The sequence below is a fragment of the Manduca sexta genome, chromosome 18 (genome assembly GCF_014839805.1).
Source record: "Manduca sexta isolate Smith_Timp_Sample1 chromosome 18, JHU_Msex_v1.0, whole genome shotgun sequence".
NCBI lineage: Eukaryota > Metazoa > Arthropoda > Insecta > Lepidoptera > Sphingidae > Manduca > Manduca sexta.
Genome location: NC_051132.1, coordinates 12,750,951 through 12,772,224, shown reverse-complemented (window position 1 = coordinate 12,772,224; position 21,274 = coordinate 12,750,951). Strand labels below are relative to the sequence as shown.

Genomic DNA, 21,274 nt, shown 5'->3' with positions numbered 1-21,274 from the left:
CGTTTGCCTAATAGTAAGCGATACGACCGCCCATAAACAGCAGAAACATCATTCCACACCTTGAAATACAAAGAATTGTTTGGTATTCTGTGGTACTGGTGGTAATACTGATTGGTAAATGATATTTGTCAATTATACTTCAAGTGTAACAAAAATAAATGATGTACGTGTTGTTCCAGCGACCAGTACTACTCGGTGCAGACGACGGAGGCGGAGCAGATCCTGCAGGTGATCGCGGGCTACATCGACATCATCGTGCGCAAGCAGCGCGCCAAGGAACACCTCGGCATCGAGGGGGACGAGGGCTCCGCCATGCTCGAGGACTCCGTCTCGCCATCCAAGTTAGTGTATAGTTATTTGAAAATATCACGAGGGTTTGAGTAACCTCACCCTTTTTTTGATGACGGTTAAAACGCTACATACTGTGTTTAATATTTTTGCGTTACGAGAAAAAAAAATATGAGTTTTTTTTGTCTGAAACAGTTTTCAATATTATAAATCAATGAGGATAGTACTTTGGAATTTCAGTGAAACGAAATGATCATGTAACTAATAGTTGATTTTCTTTAAGTTTTCATTGGCTCTTACAGAAAAAGTGTTTATCCATTCGCTTGTTGTGTTTCTTTCTATACAGTGGTTAATTTCGTAGAGTTATTGCATAGACCAGTCTATTTCTATCGATAAATATATGAGTCGTTAAATCCCCTATTTGGACACTAGATGGCGCAGACAGTGTACAGTAAACATAGTGACCTAGTTCAGGATTAATATTCATATCGCTGCGGATCACTGGTCGCACCTCCGTACCAATTGATCTGTGACATAGGACTGAGATCATGTATTGTAACGTCGAGTTATCAAACTAAGATTAGTAGAGGACGAACCGAGTCATATCGCGTAGTTCACGTGTGTTTTACAAAAAAAAAATTGTACTAAGTCGATGTGCGACAGTCCGTGTCTACATCTAATATAAATTCAGTGTTCTATCATTACTGTGTTTCTGCTTAAAAAAATTACAAGTTCAAATACTATTATGAGATTTAAATCTATAATTTGTTTAGTATTTTTTATATTTATCTCTCATCTCTTCTCGGCCGAAACACAGCCACATTAGTAGCGTAACAAGTTCAAAATTTCAAATCGCCTTTACTCATCTATTGTTACCAAATTCTTTTGTTGCTTCACAAAAAAAGGCTTTCGATAAAAAACTTGTTTCAAATTAAACTTGATATGAAATTTATAATTTGTTCAGCTATTTATGTGGTTAATCATCATTAAACCATGGTTACGGTGTAACGTATTGTTTGCAGAGCGAACATCATCCAGCACGACACGTTCAAGTCGGGTAAGGTGAACACGGAGTCCGTCGCCAAGCCCGCCGTGCACCGCCCCGGCGCTGAAGGTAACAAACATACATACTATATTAGTAATGTACTATATGCATACTACAAATAATCGATTTAGGAGTTAGTGAAAATTAAATTGCTTTTCTATGGAAATAGGAAACCTTGAAAATGAATATTTTTGGATAAGAAATGTGTATTACAACTTGAATGATAAAAAACAGCGCAAAAATCAGTTGGATGTTTAATATTTGCGTAAACACAATAAATCATTATGTATTTCGAAATTATAATTTCTTAATTTATCAATGATGTGTTGTTTATCTTAGTTAATTTCGATATCCAAGATCGTAAACTGAACTTAATTGCTATAGGCACTACAAAAGCTTAAAAGCATTCCATAAGAAGTTAATACGATAGAAAGTATGCATGTGGTCCATAATTTTAGTAAAATTATATTGATATTTATGAGAGTTAAAGTATTACATATATTTACAGTAATAGGAATGTTGACTTTATTGTTTTTAAATTTAAGCACCTATTAACTGAACAATAAATTCAGTATCACCTTTCGAGATATAGACTTTGCATATTTCTCAACAACTGGCATTTCAATTAGACTACGTGCCTAATATCAAAACCAGTGTATTTCCTTTCTTTTGTTGAATAAAAGAAAAATCATGATTCAAACAATCATAACAATGGTCTTAGTTTTTCAGTCGATTTTCAGACTGGTTAAATTTATTTTTATAATTTCTTAATAACGTTCAAAACAGTGTCACTATAAGTAAAGCAAACTCTTGTATTTTAAAATCATTGGTTGATAATATAAATAAAAAAATTATCATCAAAATCGGTTCACCCAGTCAAAAGTAAAGAGGTAACAAACAAAAAAAACTGTCCCATTGAGAACCTCTTCCTTTTTTTTAAATCGTTTCTGAAAATGAACCCCATGTCAATATCCCCACACCTAGCACATTGGCTTGTTATGATTTGCGTTGTACAAAGCTTGGTTGCGCTAGGTGCGAAGCCGTTCGCCGTGGGCCACATCACGGGCGCGCAGCAGACCACCGTCTCCGGCCAGATCATTACCGGACACACGCCGCCCGCTGTTAGTATTCTTTTGCATTTATAGCTCACTTAGTTGTGTTGGTATTCATGTGTCTCTGGTAGTGGAATATAGCTTAGTGAAATGTAATTTACTTTATAATAAGTGTTCGTCAATCTTTTACGACTGAGTTTCGTTACCCGCAGCTAATATAGCGTATATGTTTACGTGCCTTATATGTGTAGTTTTTTGCGGGTAGAAATTATTTGGTCCTTCGAGCTGGATGTTTGTTTGTATATTTTATTGAAATCTTACTTAAGGAGTAATGAATCTGATGGTACATACGCTATGATAACACATGCTATATTGTGGTTTTTTATAATAAGTGTATTAAAACGTTTGTATAAATAGGTAAGTAAAAGATGTGAATATATATTTTTAAACATGTATATATTTCGTTGTTTCACGCTTTCTTTGGATTGTAACAGCCATCGAAATTCAATGTGTACGTACTAACAATGAATAAAATTACCGCCATGTGTGTTGGAGTTACAAAACAAATTCTATTTACGGTCGATAGAAGCATTCATTTGAATTTTTTTTTAAGAATACTATATTGGAAGTCATATTTTTTTAATGCAAGATATTAACTTAATGGAACCTGCAGATTATATGTCTCAATACTCATGGATTATAGTCATTGAACCTAAACTTTATGCAAACTAGAGTATAACAGCATTTGAGTTCATATTTTGGCTGCAAAGTTTCTACATGCAAATTCTATTGGAAAATCCGTATACAGTAAAAAAGCTAACAAAAAAGTAACACCTCGTGCTTACCTAAGATCTGTCTAAGGTTATACCTGAACACATGCTGATTAGTTTTCTCCTGGATGCAGGCGTCCCAGGTGCAGCAGACGAAGGTGACGTCGATACTGACGGAGCCGCAGCGAGCGCTCCTCACCACCATCACCAGCGGCAAGGAGATCATACGGCAGACGGAGGAGGAACTCACCAGGGTAAGACCAAAGTACGGTTGTCATCAAAATTAGTTGAGCAAATACTGTTTATCGTGCTTGTACAGACGTTCATAGTGGCGGCAAAATGATAAGAAGTTATTTGATGCATACACTATTCACATACTGAATATTCTGGATATTATATATTTTTGTAAAACTGACCTAGAATTCATTGTTTATATCCCATTTTTTACTGTATAAAACCTAAATCATTTAGTTTTCTTATCTTAGTTATTTTTTATTGCGTAATCACTAAATAATTTCATTTTTTATACGCAGGCGTCCTTACCAGAACTGGGCCAGGACGCGGCGTCGGTGAAGTGGAAGCAGGTGACCATGGACACCAACAAGCAGGTGGTCACCTCGCAGATCGCTGCCATGAACGCAGCCACCGCACAGGTCGTCACGCTCACTTCCGGTAAGATCAATTAGAAATGCTTTTATAATATGGTTTTATAAATAAGTATAATAATGTAGTATTCAAGTTTAGTATATTGGGGGTTATATGTATTTAAACAAATGGTTTTTGAGATGAATGGAAAAGTTTCAATGTCTGTCCTTGAAGTTGTATTTTTTCTATATTACTAGACATATTGAATTCGAAATTAACTATAGACGTGGCCCATGACCGTAACATCTACAAATTAACTGTGGAAACCTCGTCAAAATCGGTCAAGTACTTTTGCCCTACACTGATATACAGATTTACAGACTTAAAGGAATGAAATCGTTTATTGAAAAACACAGTCCAGCAAGATCCTTTTATACTATTTACCAATTCTTATTTTGTCATCAGGTCCAACAGAGGAAGTAGACCACACAGCCGTCGGCGCGGCCATCACAACAATCACGACCAACCTCCCCGAGATGACGAAGGGTGTGCGCATGATCGCCGCGCTGATGGACGACGGCGACAATGGCGACCGGCTGCTCGACGCCACTCGGAAACTCTGCTTCGCGTTCACTGATCTGTTGAAGGCTGCCGAGCCTGAGACCAAGGAGGTGTGTACTATGAGTGTGATACCTCTATCTTGGGTGATATGTATACTGCTATGTCAGATTGCTGGAATACAGAACATCAGCTTTTTAGATTTTACTTTATGACTAATAAAACTATAAAATTTGCAATCTAAACAAATGGTTTGTTGTATTTCCAGCCGCGGCAGAACCTGCTGAACGCCGCGTCCCGCGTGGGCGAGGCCTCCACCACCGTGCTGCACACCATCGGCGAGGAGACCGAGGAGGACAAGGAGACGCAGGTAACAGACACAGACCGCGCTAGGCTTAGCAAGAAGTCCTTCTTCTACAGGAAACTAAACTACTGCTATGATAACTTTTACAACGTGTTTTTCGGACGCAACAAAGAGTTTGGCGACGATTTCGATTGTCCCGACGACTCGAAGCCAGAGCCGAAAGTAAAACACGATTACGGCGATGACGTCAAACCGACTGTGATGGTCGGGAGTGAAGGAAAGAATAACGATGATGATGGTATATACGAGGATGTAGACACCAGTAGGAATTGGGGCGCGTTAGACGTCATCCAGGAAGAGTCTGATAGCGATTATTATAGGAGTTTAGATTACTGTAATATGTTGCTAAAATCCGGAAAGCCGGTCACTATCGATGATATAAATCACTTCAGAAATAGTAAAAATGATCTTAATAAAGTAGGCGACGTTAATATCGATTCTCTAGTGGAAGATTGCGAGGGGTATCTCGACGAAAAAGTAGATAAATTCGCGGATCTAAAGAAAGATTTATCGACAAGTTCGTCTAATGAGAACGATAAAAAGTCGAGTGATTACGAGGCTATAGGTGATTATCTTGGCAATCCAAAATTGTACCCTAAAACTATATCGGATAAAATATACAATTTCAAAAAGGATTTCATTAATCACGACTACGTTAATGTCAATTTCGATAGACCGAAACACGAGTACTCTAACATCGATTTTAACAGACGCACTAAAAACGACTTGCTCCGAGAAAAGTTCTTCCTCTCAAACAATATCGATAAAAATGATATAAACGAGAAATTTAATCGATATAAAGAAAAGAAAATCGAGTGCCATAGCATAAAGAATGACATAACTAAAACCGGTTCTGACGTCAGAGTATCGGGCGCTTTGAACATGAAGCTGTTCGACCCTGATAAGTATAATAGGGTGCTCACAACCACCGAGACGTACATGCAGACGGCAGAAGCGAGTTTCACCAAAAACGAAATAAGTAAACTCAGGCGAGACGGGTTCGAGAATTTCGTTAAAAAGAGCGAGAAATACTACACTAGCGAAGTTAGGGACAGACAGACTGACGTGTTGAATAACGGCAAAGAGGCGAAGGGGAAGACAGAGATCCGTATATTCTACAACCCTACATTTAGATCTACAGGGGACGGTATCAAAGGCTTCTGTCAGTACTGCAAGCGACGATGTCCGCGAACTGACGAGAAGTGTTGCCATCAGTGCGTTTGTTTGGAAACCGAGTTGATAGCTGTATGGAAAGAGCATTGGCTGAATATCCTGTGTTTCCTTTCGCTGATATTCGTGTTTCTAGTACTGTTACTGCAGTGTTTCATTCCTAATGATTGTAACAGGGAAGAGAGTGAGAGACAGACGGACAGTCACGGTGGTAGTGGTTGCAATGAGTATTGGTTTTGGTAGGCTCCATATTTGAGGTTATAATCTCCAAAACGAGGGTAGAATAGTCTGCACAAAACTACAATTTAACATATCATATTTTATTTTCTAAATATTTGCCTCCTTGACGCACTAATAGTATATGAGCGAGAAAACACAAATATTTTGCCATATTAAAACTTTTTTTTGGCACAGGTATTATATATATTTTTAATACAACGGTATTATTGAATCTCGACTTTATTTTTCTACGGAATAAGCACATTATCCATGACATATCAATATTATTTTTTGTATCGGAACAAATATTTTTTTAATATCGCCTTATTGGAGGTCGTGTGCACGTATTTTTTGATAAATAAATGGAATGCGAGTTCACACTATTATCCCCAACGGGTTAAGCAGACGTTTATGAATAATTCGGAAAGCTCATATACAGCACGTATTGGTGTGTATTAATACGAGTATTAAACTCTAATAGTAAACCATACATTTTTATTATGTTATGAGAATAATATAATTTATTATTTAATATATTGACATATCTTATAAAGCAGTTTATAGGCTACAATATTATTACAACAAGATTCAATGCGAATGAATGATTGACTACATAAACGCCCTATTTCTGGGTAAAGGATGCCCTCAACCCCTCAGTAAGAATTAGGACGATAATTATATTAATTTGAATGAGATGGTAAGATTCATGTGTTAGCCGTATGGAGTAGTTGAGTAATTCTCAGAATTTCTAAAAATCTCATTAAAATATAAGGTGACGAACGGTTCAGGGTTATTTACATCACAGTAGGATTAAAATATTGATAGAGTTTGTAGTGACGTAGCATAAACTAAGATTGGCATGCTAGTGCTGCCATCAGCGTGTTGCACTCGAAAGTATGAGAAGATGTCGAATGGCTAACGTCGCTGTCGTCTGGCGTAGTGGCGCTTATTTTAATATGGTCACTGACGCTACTGACGCACGTATCTGACGCAATGGTCAGATGTGCCATGCATGCCACTAGTGTGTAATCAGAACTATCGGGGTGTCTTAAAATACAGAAAATATTTTTTATTAGCAATACTAAATTACTCGCCACGTTAAACAAAGTTCCTTTTTTGAATCTCTCGTTTTGCTGTCTTTTTCCTGGCAACACTTAAATTATAAGAGTTATTTATTGAAATTAAAAATTGTTTTTTTTTCGAACACAATATTTGGAAAGACCAAAATACTTTGGGAAAAGACTGCGTAATGACATTATATTTATTCTAGTTAGGTTTTGGTTAAGTTAACGTTCTAAAATTAGAATAGTCTTGCCATGTGTGCCCGGTAAATAATAATCCAGGGTGGACTGAGGAACTATACAAGAGGTAAAAGTATGGTTTGATGTCAGAAAGTATTTTTATTACTATCATAGAATAGGCAACTTTGGTATCAAAAAAACATTGCTAAATATGTTCTATTTCATTTTTTTTTTTCAATACAAGAAGAGCATAATTTTTGGGTAAAACAAACAGATAATCTCAATTAACATCTAACATTTGTTGTATTAACGTTTGGGAAATGCAAATAATTTACATGATGAGTATCCGCGGACAGATTCCCTCGGATATCTCTAAAGTATTTCTTTGCATAAAGCATCGGAAATCCGTTATACATGCACCCTGGATCCGTCCTCGTAAATTATTATATAAGTATTATCACTAACTGAAGGTTAGTTTTAGGCTAAGGCAATGTGCTTTATAAATAGCAATACAGGGAAAATCTGACTAAATTCATATAAAAATGTACTTAAATCATAATCTTCATCAAGCGAAAGATTATATCAATTACAAGTCATAAAAAGTCAGCATTCTAGCAAATAAAGAATCATATTTTTATATTTTTTTCTTATTTTATGGGTTTAGAACCTAGTCCTTTGAGCCCGTCCGCCATATTTGATTGTGTTGCTATTTATAAAGCATCAAACACTGGTATGATGGTAATATTAAGGTACCATTAATATTTTGTTTTCTGGGTAACAATGTTTCTAAATGCTTGCTTAATTCTAGTCTTTACGATTTTTATGTTAACTAATTTGGCAGCTAATCGTTGAATTTATAACTGTTTGTTAATTTTATTTAAAATTTTGTACAGGTTTTGAATTTAAATGCAGCTAACTATGCAATTAATTGTGATTTTTTTGTATATACATATTTTTTTTTATGACACGGAAAGTACAAAGGTTTTGTTGCCATACATTTTACTACAGTCCTTTAAATATTTTTTTGCCTTATCGCGTGTGACGTAGCGTTACTCGCATTTACTTTTTAATGTTATTTTTTTATTATTACATTTTAATTTTGTCATACACTTTCGGACAAAAATATCGGATTTGTTTTCTATTACATTTGAAAATGGCGACACTATCAGCTAAAAATATATGATTCATACTCAAGTCAATATATTATATCGTGGTTATTATTTTATTACAGTATTTTTTTAATGATGAAGACTTTCAAAAACTAATTAAAACATGGGAAAACACTTGGAAGGGTAATATTTAAAATTAACACGATTTTTCCGTATGTTATATGAGGAACAATTCAAAATGAAGTTAGTATAACTCTCAAATCAGTGGTGCTTTTAACATATATATTTTTTTTATTTTTTCATAATTTTTTCCGATATTTTTGTCCTTCATTACAAGTAAACTCTGGTTGTGGGCTATATTAGTTATTATGTTATATTATTTTTGTCACTGCCGTAAATTATTTTGTTGAATTACATTTGCTTTTATTTATTTGGTATTTTTATTTACGACTAACTGTCTAAATGAACGTAGTGACAAAACGTACTCGACTAATATACCCCATGACATGAGATGGGCTTCTCAACCCTCCAGTTTACTTGTGAAGAACCGGGTTCAAATCCCACAGCATGAGAGAATCAACGTCGGATAATATTGTACATACTAGAAAAACGGCGCTTCATTCTTCGCGCTAAATATTGTGATGCTGCTTGCATCATAGCGATTAAACTAATTAATTATGTTCTAAAATTATTTGTACATAGCCTACTAACTTACTATGTCATAAGAAAAGAAAAAAACGAAGGTATCTGTCTCAATAACAAAATCTGAAGAAAAAGTATTAAACGTTTCATCAGTTACCGTTAAACAAATGGATATATTGTATGGAGTGAATGCCACTACGGCGTATGTGGTCAAATGCGCCATGTTAGCTCATTTAACAGTTATACGTCTGGCAAGATAGGCCGGCATAATTTTGGCGACCAGTTACGGAAAAAATATTTAGACATTGTAAAATATAGGGCGAGCTGCCTGTCGGTGTAGTATATCTAACAACTCAAACAGGCTGGCCGACATATTTTTAACGACTGTCGCGGGACGCATGATATTTGCAAGTCATTAGCCATCAGTAGACCCAGGGTTCATCGGGCTATGATACAAAATATATCTTATGATGAATATCGTAACATTTAAATGCTTAAAAGTAAAAACAGTAGTGTTGCTCATGAAAAAGTGAAAAGTCTGACCAAAATCAGATAAAATTACCTTAATGGCGAAGATAGGGTTGTGTTCCAGAAACATTTGTTTCCAAATGAAACTATTAAGGTGCCTTTCCATGCTTGCCAAGGCTTGACAAGCGTCCACAAACACAAGCGTGCAAAGAGGGTGTTTGGCTTGGCTTGCGTGAGCTTGTGGACGCTTGTATCCGATCCGGTCTAGTGTCGGTTTTTGGACACAGATCAAAGGGCGCTTGCGGCAAGCGCTTGCGACGCGTTCACACGTTGGCGCGCGCTTAGTAGCCGTTGTGATCTCCTGGTACGATTTCTATGAATCTTTATCATCCACCATCTTCGTGGTCGTCGGGGTTTCCTTGCTTTTGTTTTATTTTGCTTATATTTGAAATAAAAGTACGTTAAACCAAACGTAATAGCCGATACAAGTTCGGTGTCCGCCATGCTTGGATGTATGTAGCACACTGACGCATTCACAAGCGTATAACCGACTTCCAAATGCCAAGCGAGATTTGTGGACGCTTGTGCCTTGTGGATGCTTGTCAAGCCTTGGCAAGCATGGAAACGCACCTTTAGGATAACGCTTGCATCATTTGATCACAAATTATGAACAACTATTACATACAAAAACACGTAGACTTTTGATTCTCGAAATCATTGCTGCGTCCACAGTTAACTGAATTAATATCCAAACATAATAGCTAGAGGGCTATCTTATTATTATCTAAGATCCATTGTAATCGCGAGCAAATCACTTCTTTATTGAAAGATATGACGTTAGTATAAACGCCCTCAAATATAACTTAGTGTCAAACTATTGATTAGGGCGAAACTAGCACTCTCGTGGTCTGAAACTTTTTACTGTAATGAAAGAAGGTTATATATATTCTATAAGTTATTAAATTAGTTTGTTACCGTAGAAAGCCTATACTACCAAATCGCTTTTAACAAATTAAACGTTTGGTGTAGGTCGCCATCAATTTCAGATTTTTACTACACATTTATAACCTGTTCTTCCCGCAGGATATTCTCCTATCCCTGGCGAAGGCAGTAGCCAACACGACCGCCGCCCTGGTGCTGAAAGCGAAGAATGTGGCCGCGCAATGCAAAGACGACCAGCAACTGCAAAACAACATCATCGCTGCAGCCACGCACTGCGCGCTCGCTACCAGCCAGCTCGTCGCGTGCGCTAAGGTAAGAAAACTGACAAATGTAGGATAGTTTGGAACTGTTCGTAGTAAGACATGTTAATGAGGCATTACTTATTTTATGTATAGTAAATATTGCCTAAGTTGTGCTAGCTTCGTGGTTTAATACTTGAGAATTTTGAAAAACAGTACCATCCTTCTGTATTTGTCATCAGTGTTGTTACTGTTACAGTATAACACTGTTGTTTGTGTTATGTTACTTTGACACTGAGATCGAGTGCAAATTGTTTTTTTTTTTTCACAAGATTTTGTCAATGCACAAAGCAATTTACTTCTTGATTGACTAACGAACTATCGATTTGTCGCAGGTGGTAGCCCCAACCCTCCACAACCCAGCCTGCCGCGAGCAGCTGATGAGCGCGGCGCGGCAGGTGGCGCAGGCGGTGGACCGGCTGGTGGAGGCGTGCCGGCCCGTGCCCGAGGCGGCCGAGCCCGGCGTCGAGCAGCTCAACATCGCCGCCGCGCGCGTCACCGACGAGCTGGAGAGGCTGCTGGCGCACTGTGAAGTTGGTGAGTGTTGAACACGTAGTCCAGGGTTGCAGGAGTCCAGGGAATTTGGTGGAGTTATATGCTACGTTTCCGAAACTGATTATAGGTATCATTAAAAAAAATGGTCCTTCGAGCCATTAACATGCTCTTTGACGAATAGCTTTGGTTTTTGGATCAGTTCGTAAACTTACGATATTAAGTTTAAAATGTTATGCCACTCGCAATAAGTATGATCTTTGTGTGTGCAGAGCGCGGTGGTCAGGCGTGGAGCCGGTCACGCGCGGTCGAAAGCGTTCTGACGGCGTGGGAGCGCGTGGCCGATGCAGGTGATGCGGGAGAACTCGTGCGACACGCCAGACATCTCGGACAGGCCACCGCCAGGCTCATCACTGATATCAAGGTGAACAACCCGTACATAATATTATTGTCTTACGGTATGACTTTAAATACATTGTAGTCAAATATAATATTGACCAACGAGGATCAAGCTACAGTCAACAATATTACACATTTATTTGCTTTATAAATTTTGTTATAGAAAATCTGTTTGAATTTGAATAATTTAGTTAAACTATAATAATATATTTTTAATTATATAGACGGAAGCGGAAGCATCACCATCTGACTCGCAACGCAAACTGCTCGCCGCGGCCAAGTTGCTGGCCGACGCCACTGCCAGGATGGTAGAAGCGGCTCGTCAATGCGCGTCATCGCCTCAGGTAACCGCGACATTATAGGTTAACATAATTTATGTCATGATCATGCAGAAAATCTATTAAGTTTTCTGTGATAAAAACGTCTTGGTTTTAACCAATATGACTGTGGTCTTCTATATTGTTATATAAATTGTACAATATATTTGTAAATACTTGATCAGGATCGTGAGAAGCAAGAAGCTCTTCGCAGAGCGGCGGAGGAGTTGCGCTACATCACCGCGGACTACGCGCAGGGACAGGACATCGTCGGCTCTCAAGTCGCGAGGCTGCAGGTACGACACACCTTGACTATACGTGTAACTGATTGATTCAATCTGGATGATTGTCTACTGTATCACAGTAGGATGTCGATTAAAGGAATATATGACGTCAACTATGCCAATAGAGGTTGCGGCGATCGCTATGTTTCAACTAAATTACATATATTTCTTGTCTTTCGGTACTAAAGAAATCAATCTTCAAAAGTATAAATAAGTAAACATAAAACATTTGCTATTTCTACAACATAGAATACAACATTTCGAGACTGTACGTTTTAAGATGTGAATATCTAGTTCTGTTTCTCTATCGATATCTTTCAACAGGAGAGCGCTCGCCAGGCGACGTCGAGCGCCACTCAGCTCATCACCTCGGCGCAGAACGCCACGCAGTACAACACTAATAAATACTCGCAGGTGAGTAACAGTGCTTATATTAGTAGAGGTGATATGATGATTGGCCGAAAATGTTGTAGTAGAAGTATGGGGCGCAATTAAAATATGTATTACTATAAATTTTATAATATACTACAAAAAATATCTTGAAAAAAATAACCACCAACATCGTTATAATACATGTTAAATTATTCATTTATGTTCGAAATTGAACAAGGTTTTCAATATATACCGCTGTGTCTAAATTATAATTACTATAATACTTCAGAAAACGTAGCGAATCATGTGTTCCTCATTTATTATGTCCTCACAGGAGACCCTGTTGGAGGAGTGCAAGATCCTGCAGGAGCAGATCCCGCGCGTGATGGACGCGGTGCAAGTGTCCACGCACAAGCCGTCCGAGGCAGCCGCCAGGCTCGACCTCATCTCCGCCTCCGAGACGTTCTTGCAGGTACAACACCATATTTGACACAACAGCAATGGGAAGCAAACCTCTCCCTAAACGGAATAAATTATATACAATAAAAAAAATAGCCCCTGTATTACTGTAACACGATTTATGTAATTATTGAAGTCATTATCTAGATTGGTAATTTTTTTTTTGATTTATAAAATAATTTGTATGTGCAGAGGAGCGGCAACGCGATCGCGGCTTGTCGCGGCGCGTTACCGACTGTCGGAGAGGCGCCCACAGCCAAACACCTGGCAGATACCGCACATCGATTCACCACCGCGTGCGCTGACCTTAGGTACGTTTTATATTTATTAAATAAAATGAAAACTTGTCCGATATTGTAATAAGTCAACACGTAAGGCGTCAACGTTCTACTGATTATGGTGGGAAATTGACATGTAAAGTGTTAGCAGCCAAAGGACAATGCCCAAAACCAGGCTATCTTTGCGTCAGTCATGCGTCTTAACCAAATATTCACGAAAAATCATCATTTTAATAATTACTTCATTTGTATTTATTTCAGTCATAAGCGAATGGGGTTTAAAAGATATGAAAAAAGTTGTTTAATTGTTGCAAATTAAACACCTTATAATTTACTTCCAATATTTCTATTTGATACCAATTCATAACAAATTCCCTTTTTAAATTGAATAAAAAAGTAAATATTATGTACAATAAATGTGCCCGTACTTGAATCTATAATATATGTATTAAATATATTATTCATCTCAATTATATTGTTATAAAATAATATATTTTACTTAATAATTATGACCAAACTCCAAATAGCGGGTAAAAAAAGAGAAAATATTAATTGTTCCAAAAACAAACAAGTAGCGACTTGTACTTGCATTGACAGAAATACAATAGTCGGCTAAAACATATCTGGATTTTATTTTTAATTAATGAATATATGGGTACAGATTTTTATTACACTGGCAACTGAGATTAATGACATTTGGCACTACAGATTTGTTTGAATGTTAAATCATTAAAATATTTTAATATATTTTATCTTACTAAAGATCGGAGTGTTTTTCTTATGTATTTTAATGTTGAGTCGAAAAATACTCTTTTAAAAAACAACGTGTATAGTGCGTTTCGAACTTTGAGACGGAAGGCTTTTAGTAAGCAACACAATGTCGTCTAGAGCCTGGACCCAGGACGGTTAATCGAGTCGGCATATACCGGCGGTGTATTGACTGCATCTTTGCGGCGCCACAGTAAAGATAAGTATATTCCTTGGACGAGCTGTCCAGTTTGTAAGTTATGTAGATTATTATTAACATACCCACAATGTGAGAAATATTTTGCCAAAGTTAAATAAAACAGTTTAACAATAATAATAATATGAACATGTTTATTCAACTTCTACATTATATTTTAGGTTTCAAGGCTGGAATGAGTTTGTGCTGCCTGCTGGAGATCAGCTAATAGAGAGGTTCACAGACAACAACATGACATGACACAACCAGCGATGCAAGAAGTCATTCGCTCACTTCAGGAGTATATATAAACGTGCTGCAGCTACATCAAATTCTTCTTTTTGTTTTGGGATGCCAAGAATATATACCTCTATTAAAATATACATCTATATAAAAATATGCATCGGATTTCGTATTTCTGGTTTTATTTTTCTTTCCCTATGATAATTAACTATTAACCTAATAAGGCTGTGAAGTGAATTCCTGGGTTCGATTTCCAGGCCAAGCAACATTTTATCTCGGTATTTTTAACATGAGTTGCCTGGGATCGGATCTGGGATGGGATTGGCGTCAGGCATAAGGCCGGCCATAAAAACTAAGCTGGATCTATTCTACAATATGTGTTGACGCCATATTGGAGTGAGATAATGGTAGGTGGAAATAAAGATTAGGTAATCCATGTAATAGAATAAGTCGTAAGTCAGAAAAACATATACACAAAAGGTCAGGTAACATATGTATGCTCCGTGAAAAACTAATATTCCGCCATTCTATGTTAGAAGTTTTATTGGAGTTTCGTCTTATCAGATATTTTAGTACCTATCAGTTGCTTATGAGGGCGATTAAAGCTAGGTGAAAAGACCGTCCACTAATCGCTTATAGCAATAACCAGTAGGTACTGCAATATTGAACTTAATCAGGCACATAGGTACTTTCTACCTTACATTATTGCAGTCCATACTTAACCTCAAAATAACCGCGCTATAAAAATTCTGATTACTCCGAACTCCCATCGAATATCTAATTGTTTTCAATTTGTATAAAAATTAGGATATATTCCCTATAGTTTTGTGAAGGTTTTGTACAGACGCAAGCGTAGCCCAACTCTCATACAAAAATGGGCAGTCAAATTTCACTGACATCTGAAGTCACCATAAATAACATTACATTATATCTGTGACATTGCTCTACACAGGTCTGCAGTAAATCGTGCTCGCATTTCGAACAAGGGCCTGGAAATGGACGCCGCGGCGGAGATCATCCGCTCATTGCAGGGAGAGCTGGATGAGTTGGAGGAGGCTCTGAGGGCTTTCGACCTTAAGCCACTGCCTGGACAGACGGTAAGGCGCGATTATGTTGTCATCTCGAACCAAATTTCGTTTTAAATAGTCAGTTTTTTCATGATTATGAATTAAAGATATTGCTAAATAAAAATCCATAAGATTTGTCATAACTTTGCCAAAGGATACAATCGTAAGAAAGAGACTGAGTAAGGTTAAATTTCCCTTCGATGTTTAGGCGGAATGGGCAAGTTCTTCGCTCCGTACATCGCGTCGTGCAGCAGCGGCGGCCACGGCTCAGCTGGCGGCGGCGGCGCGGCTCGGCGACGCGGGCGCCGGCGGCGGGCGCGCGGCCGCGGACCTCGCCTCCGCGCTCCGGGACTTCAACGCCGGCATCCGCGCCGCGGCCGCGCACGCACCGGCGCACGCGCACCCGTACGTATACACACTAACACGAAATAAATTGCCTATAGTTTTGAATTTTATTTCAAATACTCTGTATTGAGAAACATATTCAATATTTATATAAAAAAAAAAAACTAAAATAATTTATTTTAAATGTCAATCTTAAATTTTCCGTGAATAACCAATTTTATAATTTCCATTTTACATAAAAAAAATCAAAACAAACAGTCCATATCTATTACGTAAAGATTTAATCCACCCATCAGGATGATTTCATCTGGCCGTCAAGTGCTGCACTCCTCGCTGACCATGGTGGAGACAGTTAAGAAGTACATGAGCACCTCAGAGCAGGTGGACGCCGTCGCCATCGCGTCCATAGCCAAGGACATATCGCAGGTAATATATATACTATACTATTATATATGCTAGTGTTCCTTCTAACCATTTTACCGACTATTCTGTGCTATAAAATGGACTATCGAAAAAAAATATCGATATTGACTATAAATAGATTTCGGCGTCAAAATTATTTAAAAAAACAAAAATGTTTATTTGATAATAGTTTATGAGATCTTTTGTATTTAGCCAGTTTCTATTTTAATTCCTTTCTAGTAAAAATGAAATTATCGACAAAAAAATTCTTACAGCTATGTGTATATTTTTAATTTGAATATCGCGTATTTTTTACCATCACAATGATCTAAACTTCTTGTATGACATTACCCAGGGTCTTGACCAGACAATGGAGGCGGTGCCTTCACACGCGGAACTAGACCTCGCCATGGAGAACATCAATGAGACTTTGAACATCCTCAACATGGGAGAGTTCCCGCCCACGGACAGCAGCTACGGGTAAGTGCAATCATTTACAAACAATGTTAATTCTTAACTACGTATGACTGAGAGTCAGACAATGCACATATTAAGCCGCTGCTTTGTTCATACGACTTTCTTATTTAACTAGATTAGCACTGAGATTATGTGCATGTGCATATACCTTGTAAAAAAATATATCGATTTGTCCTTCTTTTACTTTAATAACTTTTGATATTCAACAAATTGAATTATACTATTATGTTTGTTTATTTACGTTGTACGCAATAGGTTACAAAGAGTAACTATTTGTCGATATGTACAGCGAGCTGCAGTCGGAGCTGAACTCGGCCGCGCTGGGGCTGAACTCGGCGTCGTCGGAGGTGGTGCAGAGCGTGGACGAGCCCGCCGCCCTCGCCGACAGCAGCCAGCACTTCGGACAGGCCTTCAACCGCCTGCTCGGCGTCTCCATGGAGATGGCGGGGCAGACTGAGGTGGGTTCCTTGCAGATCTTGTTGTAATTGAAATACTATTCGATTATCTTTAAATCGATAAAGTTGTTGTAGTTAGTTTTGTCGAAATGCGCAATGACTATTAATAAAAAAAAGATTGTTCTCTTGTTTTCGTTCAAAAGCGATTGATTGCAACTCAATGGTTGGTATTAGATTTATGATATCTCTAGTAATGTGACGCACATTATGTTTGATAAACATTCGGTCAAGGATCGTATCGAGTTAGAAATCATCGTTGAATACATATTAATTGATCCATTCGTATATTTTATCTACATTTTTTCATTTGTTCGTGTAGGACCGCGAAGTGCAGTCGATGATGGTTAACTCGATGAAGTCCGTCACGGTGAACTCCTCGAAGCTGCTGGGCACCGCCAAGTCAGTCAGCCAGGATCTGACGCGGCCCAACGCCAAGAACCAACTGGCAGCGGCGGCGCGCGCTGTCACTGACAGCATTAACCGACTAGTAAGTTGATTGGACTATGTTATGCTATAAGTAATTCGCCATTTTAGTAAATTGAGTTATTGGGAGTGGTTATAGTGTTTTGTATGTGTTAGAATTAATTCAGCAATTGGCCTATTTGTATGTTGAATTGTAAAGGATGATAATATTCAAAATCTTGTGGTTATTAATCGATACTGATCATATTCACATACATCGACTATATCGACTTGAACATACGCTCACGCTACTATTATAACTAGGCCAAAGTAATGCTCATATGGTCCAAGAAGTGTATATGTACTTCATTGTGTAATGTGCGTGTGTGTGTGCAGGTGGACGTGTGCACGGAGGCGGCGCCGGGGCAGAAGGAGTGCGCGGCCGCCATCCGCAGCATCCAGAGCACGCGGCCGCTGCTCACGGCGCCCACGCAGCCCCTCAGCGAGCTCGGCTACTTCGCCTGCCTCGACTGCGTCGTCGAGCACAGCAAGAGCCTCAGTGAGTGCACAACTAAATTAACTTTATTGTGATTTGTACATATCTTGTGGTAGTTATGACGCCGAAGGAGCTTTACGGTATTTCTCAGAGATTTAAAAGAGCTTTTCTAAGTATCTACTATTTAGTTACCTAGTCTTAGTTTCATAATATACTAGACGGCTCTACTAAGTAGTCTTTGTATAGTAATTATATGTTGTGTGTCGCAGGCGAAGGCATGTCCGGCATGGCGGGCAGCGCGAAGCGTGGCGAGGCGGAGTCGTTCTGCCGCTCGGTGGCGGCCGTGGGCGGCGCGGCGCAGCAGCTCGTCGAGTGCGCCGCGCATGCCGCCTACCTCGTGCGTACTTTTTTACTATGCTATACTTTACTATCCTTTATAAAAGGCCATGTAAGGTTTCATATAAATTATTGATGTACTACATCGATAACAGTTATGTTATGAATCAATTAAAATTCTCTTATTAATTGTATATGTGAATTGTGTGTTATATTTTTACAAATAATGTGAATGTGTGCAGGTGGCGATATCTGACGAGACGTCGGTGGCGGGGCGCGCGGGCCCGGTGGACCAGGCGCAGTTCGCGCGCGCCGCCGTCGCCATCGACCAGGCCTGCCGCGCCCTCGCCGACTCCGCCACCAACCAACACCAGGTAACCACCACCCACTACCGGTGCCAACGCTTTGCATACATTGCCAATTAACCATGTCTCATGATATTCACTTTGGAAAACGTAGTTTACGAATACTTTCTCAGATGTACCTAATGTCAGCCATCTTTATGTATTGTACTACTAATTTCCTAAACAGCCAACGATTGATCTGCTTTAAAATACTACCCGGGAAGTAAATCACTATGATAAATTTCCTCTTGTAAAGACAATCACTTATTTAAATCATTAAATTGATTATATTTCGCATCCACATAATATTCAATCTTATTTTCCCATGAATACATTATCCTTTGCCCATCCAGGTTCTATCAGCGGCGACAGTGATCGCGAAGCACACGAGCGCGCTGTGCAACGCGTGCCGCGTGGCGTCGGGCAAGACCGCCGAGCCGCAAGCCAAGCGACACTTCGTGCAAGCCGCCAAGGACGTCGCCAACTCCACCGCCGCGCTCGTCAAGGAGATCAAGGCTTTGGACACCGACTACAGTGAAGTTAGTATACAATATATGTCATGTTCAGTTGTGCCACGGGGAGTGCTGCTATCCGTTCCCGTCCTTCTGTCTATGACGTGGATAGCTGTCTGTGTATTTTTTTCAATATAGTTTTCATTCTAATTGTTTACTTATTGGACCACGTACAACTATTTCAAATATAGTTTGAACTAACAATAATTTTAACTGATAGATGAACTTATGTTATCGTTCTTATGATAGTGGTATGTCATTGTTACCGAGAACAGTGTCAAGTAACATCATAGAAGCTTTATTTTCAATGTGAAAGATATTATAGGCAGTGCAATTATTAGGCGTTATGACATTTAATATCCACATGTTACAATCGAACGATGTAATTTTCCAAAGTAATTTAAATAAGTAACCACATTTTATAACCACGAGAACCACAAATTTATGTAAATAGTATTTAATGAAGCTTACCAAAGAACTTGTCCTTTATCAGGAGAACCGCGCCCGTTGCGCGGCCGCGACGGGTCCGCTGCAGGACGCGGTGCGCTCGCTGTGCCAGTTCGCGGACAGCCCCGAGTTCGCGTCCATCCCCGCCAAGATCTCCCCCCAGGCCAGGCTCAGTCAGGAGGCCATCCTGGATTGTGGCAGGTTAGCAACTAAACTTATTTTATACATATAATTTTTGGATACACATACATCCATGTATATTTTTAAATACATCTTTCAATACATCAAATTTGATTATGGAGTATAATCCTTAACGTAATGGCTTAAACTTTAAAACACAATCCCCACATTATAACACAGACAACTTAGTACATAAACAGACTGCCAATTTTATAATACAAAAATGCCACCTTTTTAAAAATATTTTCTTGTTTTTTTTTTAAACCTGTTATATAAAAGAGAAATATAACCTCAAAATGTTTGTTACACCAGGAACATAATATCCGGTTCGTGCTCGATGCTGGAGGCCGCCAAGCACCTGGTGCTGTCGCCGCAGGACCGCGTGCAGTGGCAGCACCTCGCCACGCACAGCAAGACCGTCTCCGACAGCATCAAGTCACTTGTCACGCAAATCAGGTCAGTAGACTCTCAGTATGATTGCGTAGATTAGCAACAAATATCGGATTCTCCCACCCTCATTCAGCCTCTTCAGTTCTTAAAGGGGGAGGAGGAATTGCTGGTTCTTTAATGCGTCATCTATTGGCAAAGTACATCACTAGTCGATGCTGTTGAGCAGACAAACAAATGTCAATTTGATTCTTTTAAAATATCGAGGAACTGGTTATGGTTTAATAAGTTCCATTAATGTAACAGGGAGAAGGCGCCGGGGCAGCGCGAGTGCGCCGCGGCGCTGGACACGCTCAACAAGCAGCTGCGCGAGCTGGACCACGCCAGCATTCAGGCCGTCGGACAGGAGCTGCAGCCCAGGAAGGCCAACACGCTGCAAGGTAAACACCACCTTTATTATACAGGGTGTAGGTAGAAAATTTTGAAAAATAATTTGAAAGTGAGCAAATCACTGAATGGTATTTTTGTTGTTTTAATATGGTTGTCATGGATTGGGTGATGGATAATATAGACATCTATCGATTAAAAATACGGTTAGTTTAATATTTAATTTAGCAAAATATTGAAAAATTTACAGTGTTTATTTTTACGATTTGGGTGGTTAAAGAACAGTTTTGTTGTAGGGTACTCGGAACAGATAGAGAACAGTGCGTCGGAGATGCTGGAGCGACTGGAGCCACTGCGCGTCGCCGCCAAGAGCGAGGCAGAAAACCTCGGGCACACCGTCAAACAACTGGTACGTTATAAATTTTACTTGCTCGTCTATTATTGTTGTCAAACAGCAGTATAAAGATACTTTTAATGGGTAATTTAGTCAGTAAATTA

General features: G+C 38.8%; 1 protein-coding gene across 1 annotated transcript in view; it reads left to right on the top strand.

Moving 5' to 3' along the window:
* The window catches only part of LOC115444504 (talin-1), an 82,967-nt gene that overhangs the window by 37,063 nt on the left and 24,630 nt on the right, over nucleotides 1-21,274 (top strand). The window contains 29 exon segments of the mRNA XM_037440143.1: nucleotides 180-341; nucleotides 1,311-1,402; nucleotides 2,366-2,454; nucleotides 3,290-3,409; nucleotides 3,689-3,827; nucleotides 4,206-4,411; nucleotides 4,567-4,668; nucleotides 10,595-10,765; nucleotides 11,088-11,289; nucleotides 11,517-11,668; nucleotides 11,868-11,987; nucleotides 12,146-12,256; nucleotides 12,569-12,658; nucleotides 12,951-13,088; nucleotides 13,268-13,386; nucleotides 15,492-15,636; nucleotides 15,815-16,011; nucleotides 16,248-16,377; nucleotides 16,709-16,833; nucleotides 17,120-17,288; nucleotides 17,605-17,772; nucleotides 18,084-18,246; nucleotides 18,453-18,580; nucleotides 18,762-18,893; nucleotides 19,217-19,402; nucleotides 19,869-20,023; nucleotides 20,315-20,458; nucleotides 20,696-20,829; nucleotides 21,073-21,185. Of these exon segments, the coding sequence (XP_037296040.1) occupies nucleotides 180-341; nucleotides 1,311-1,402; nucleotides 2,366-2,454; nucleotides 3,290-3,409; nucleotides 3,689-3,827; nucleotides 4,206-4,411; nucleotides 4,567-4,668; nucleotides 10,595-10,765; nucleotides 11,088-11,289; nucleotides 11,517-11,668; nucleotides 11,868-11,987; nucleotides 12,146-12,256; nucleotides 12,569-12,658; nucleotides 12,951-13,088; nucleotides 13,268-13,386; nucleotides 15,492-15,636; nucleotides 15,815-16,011; nucleotides 16,248-16,377; nucleotides 16,709-16,833; nucleotides 17,120-17,288; nucleotides 17,605-17,772; nucleotides 18,084-18,246; nucleotides 18,453-18,580; nucleotides 18,762-18,893; nucleotides 19,217-19,402; nucleotides 19,869-20,023; nucleotides 20,315-20,458; nucleotides 20,696-20,829; nucleotides 21,073-21,185 (4,102 nt within the window).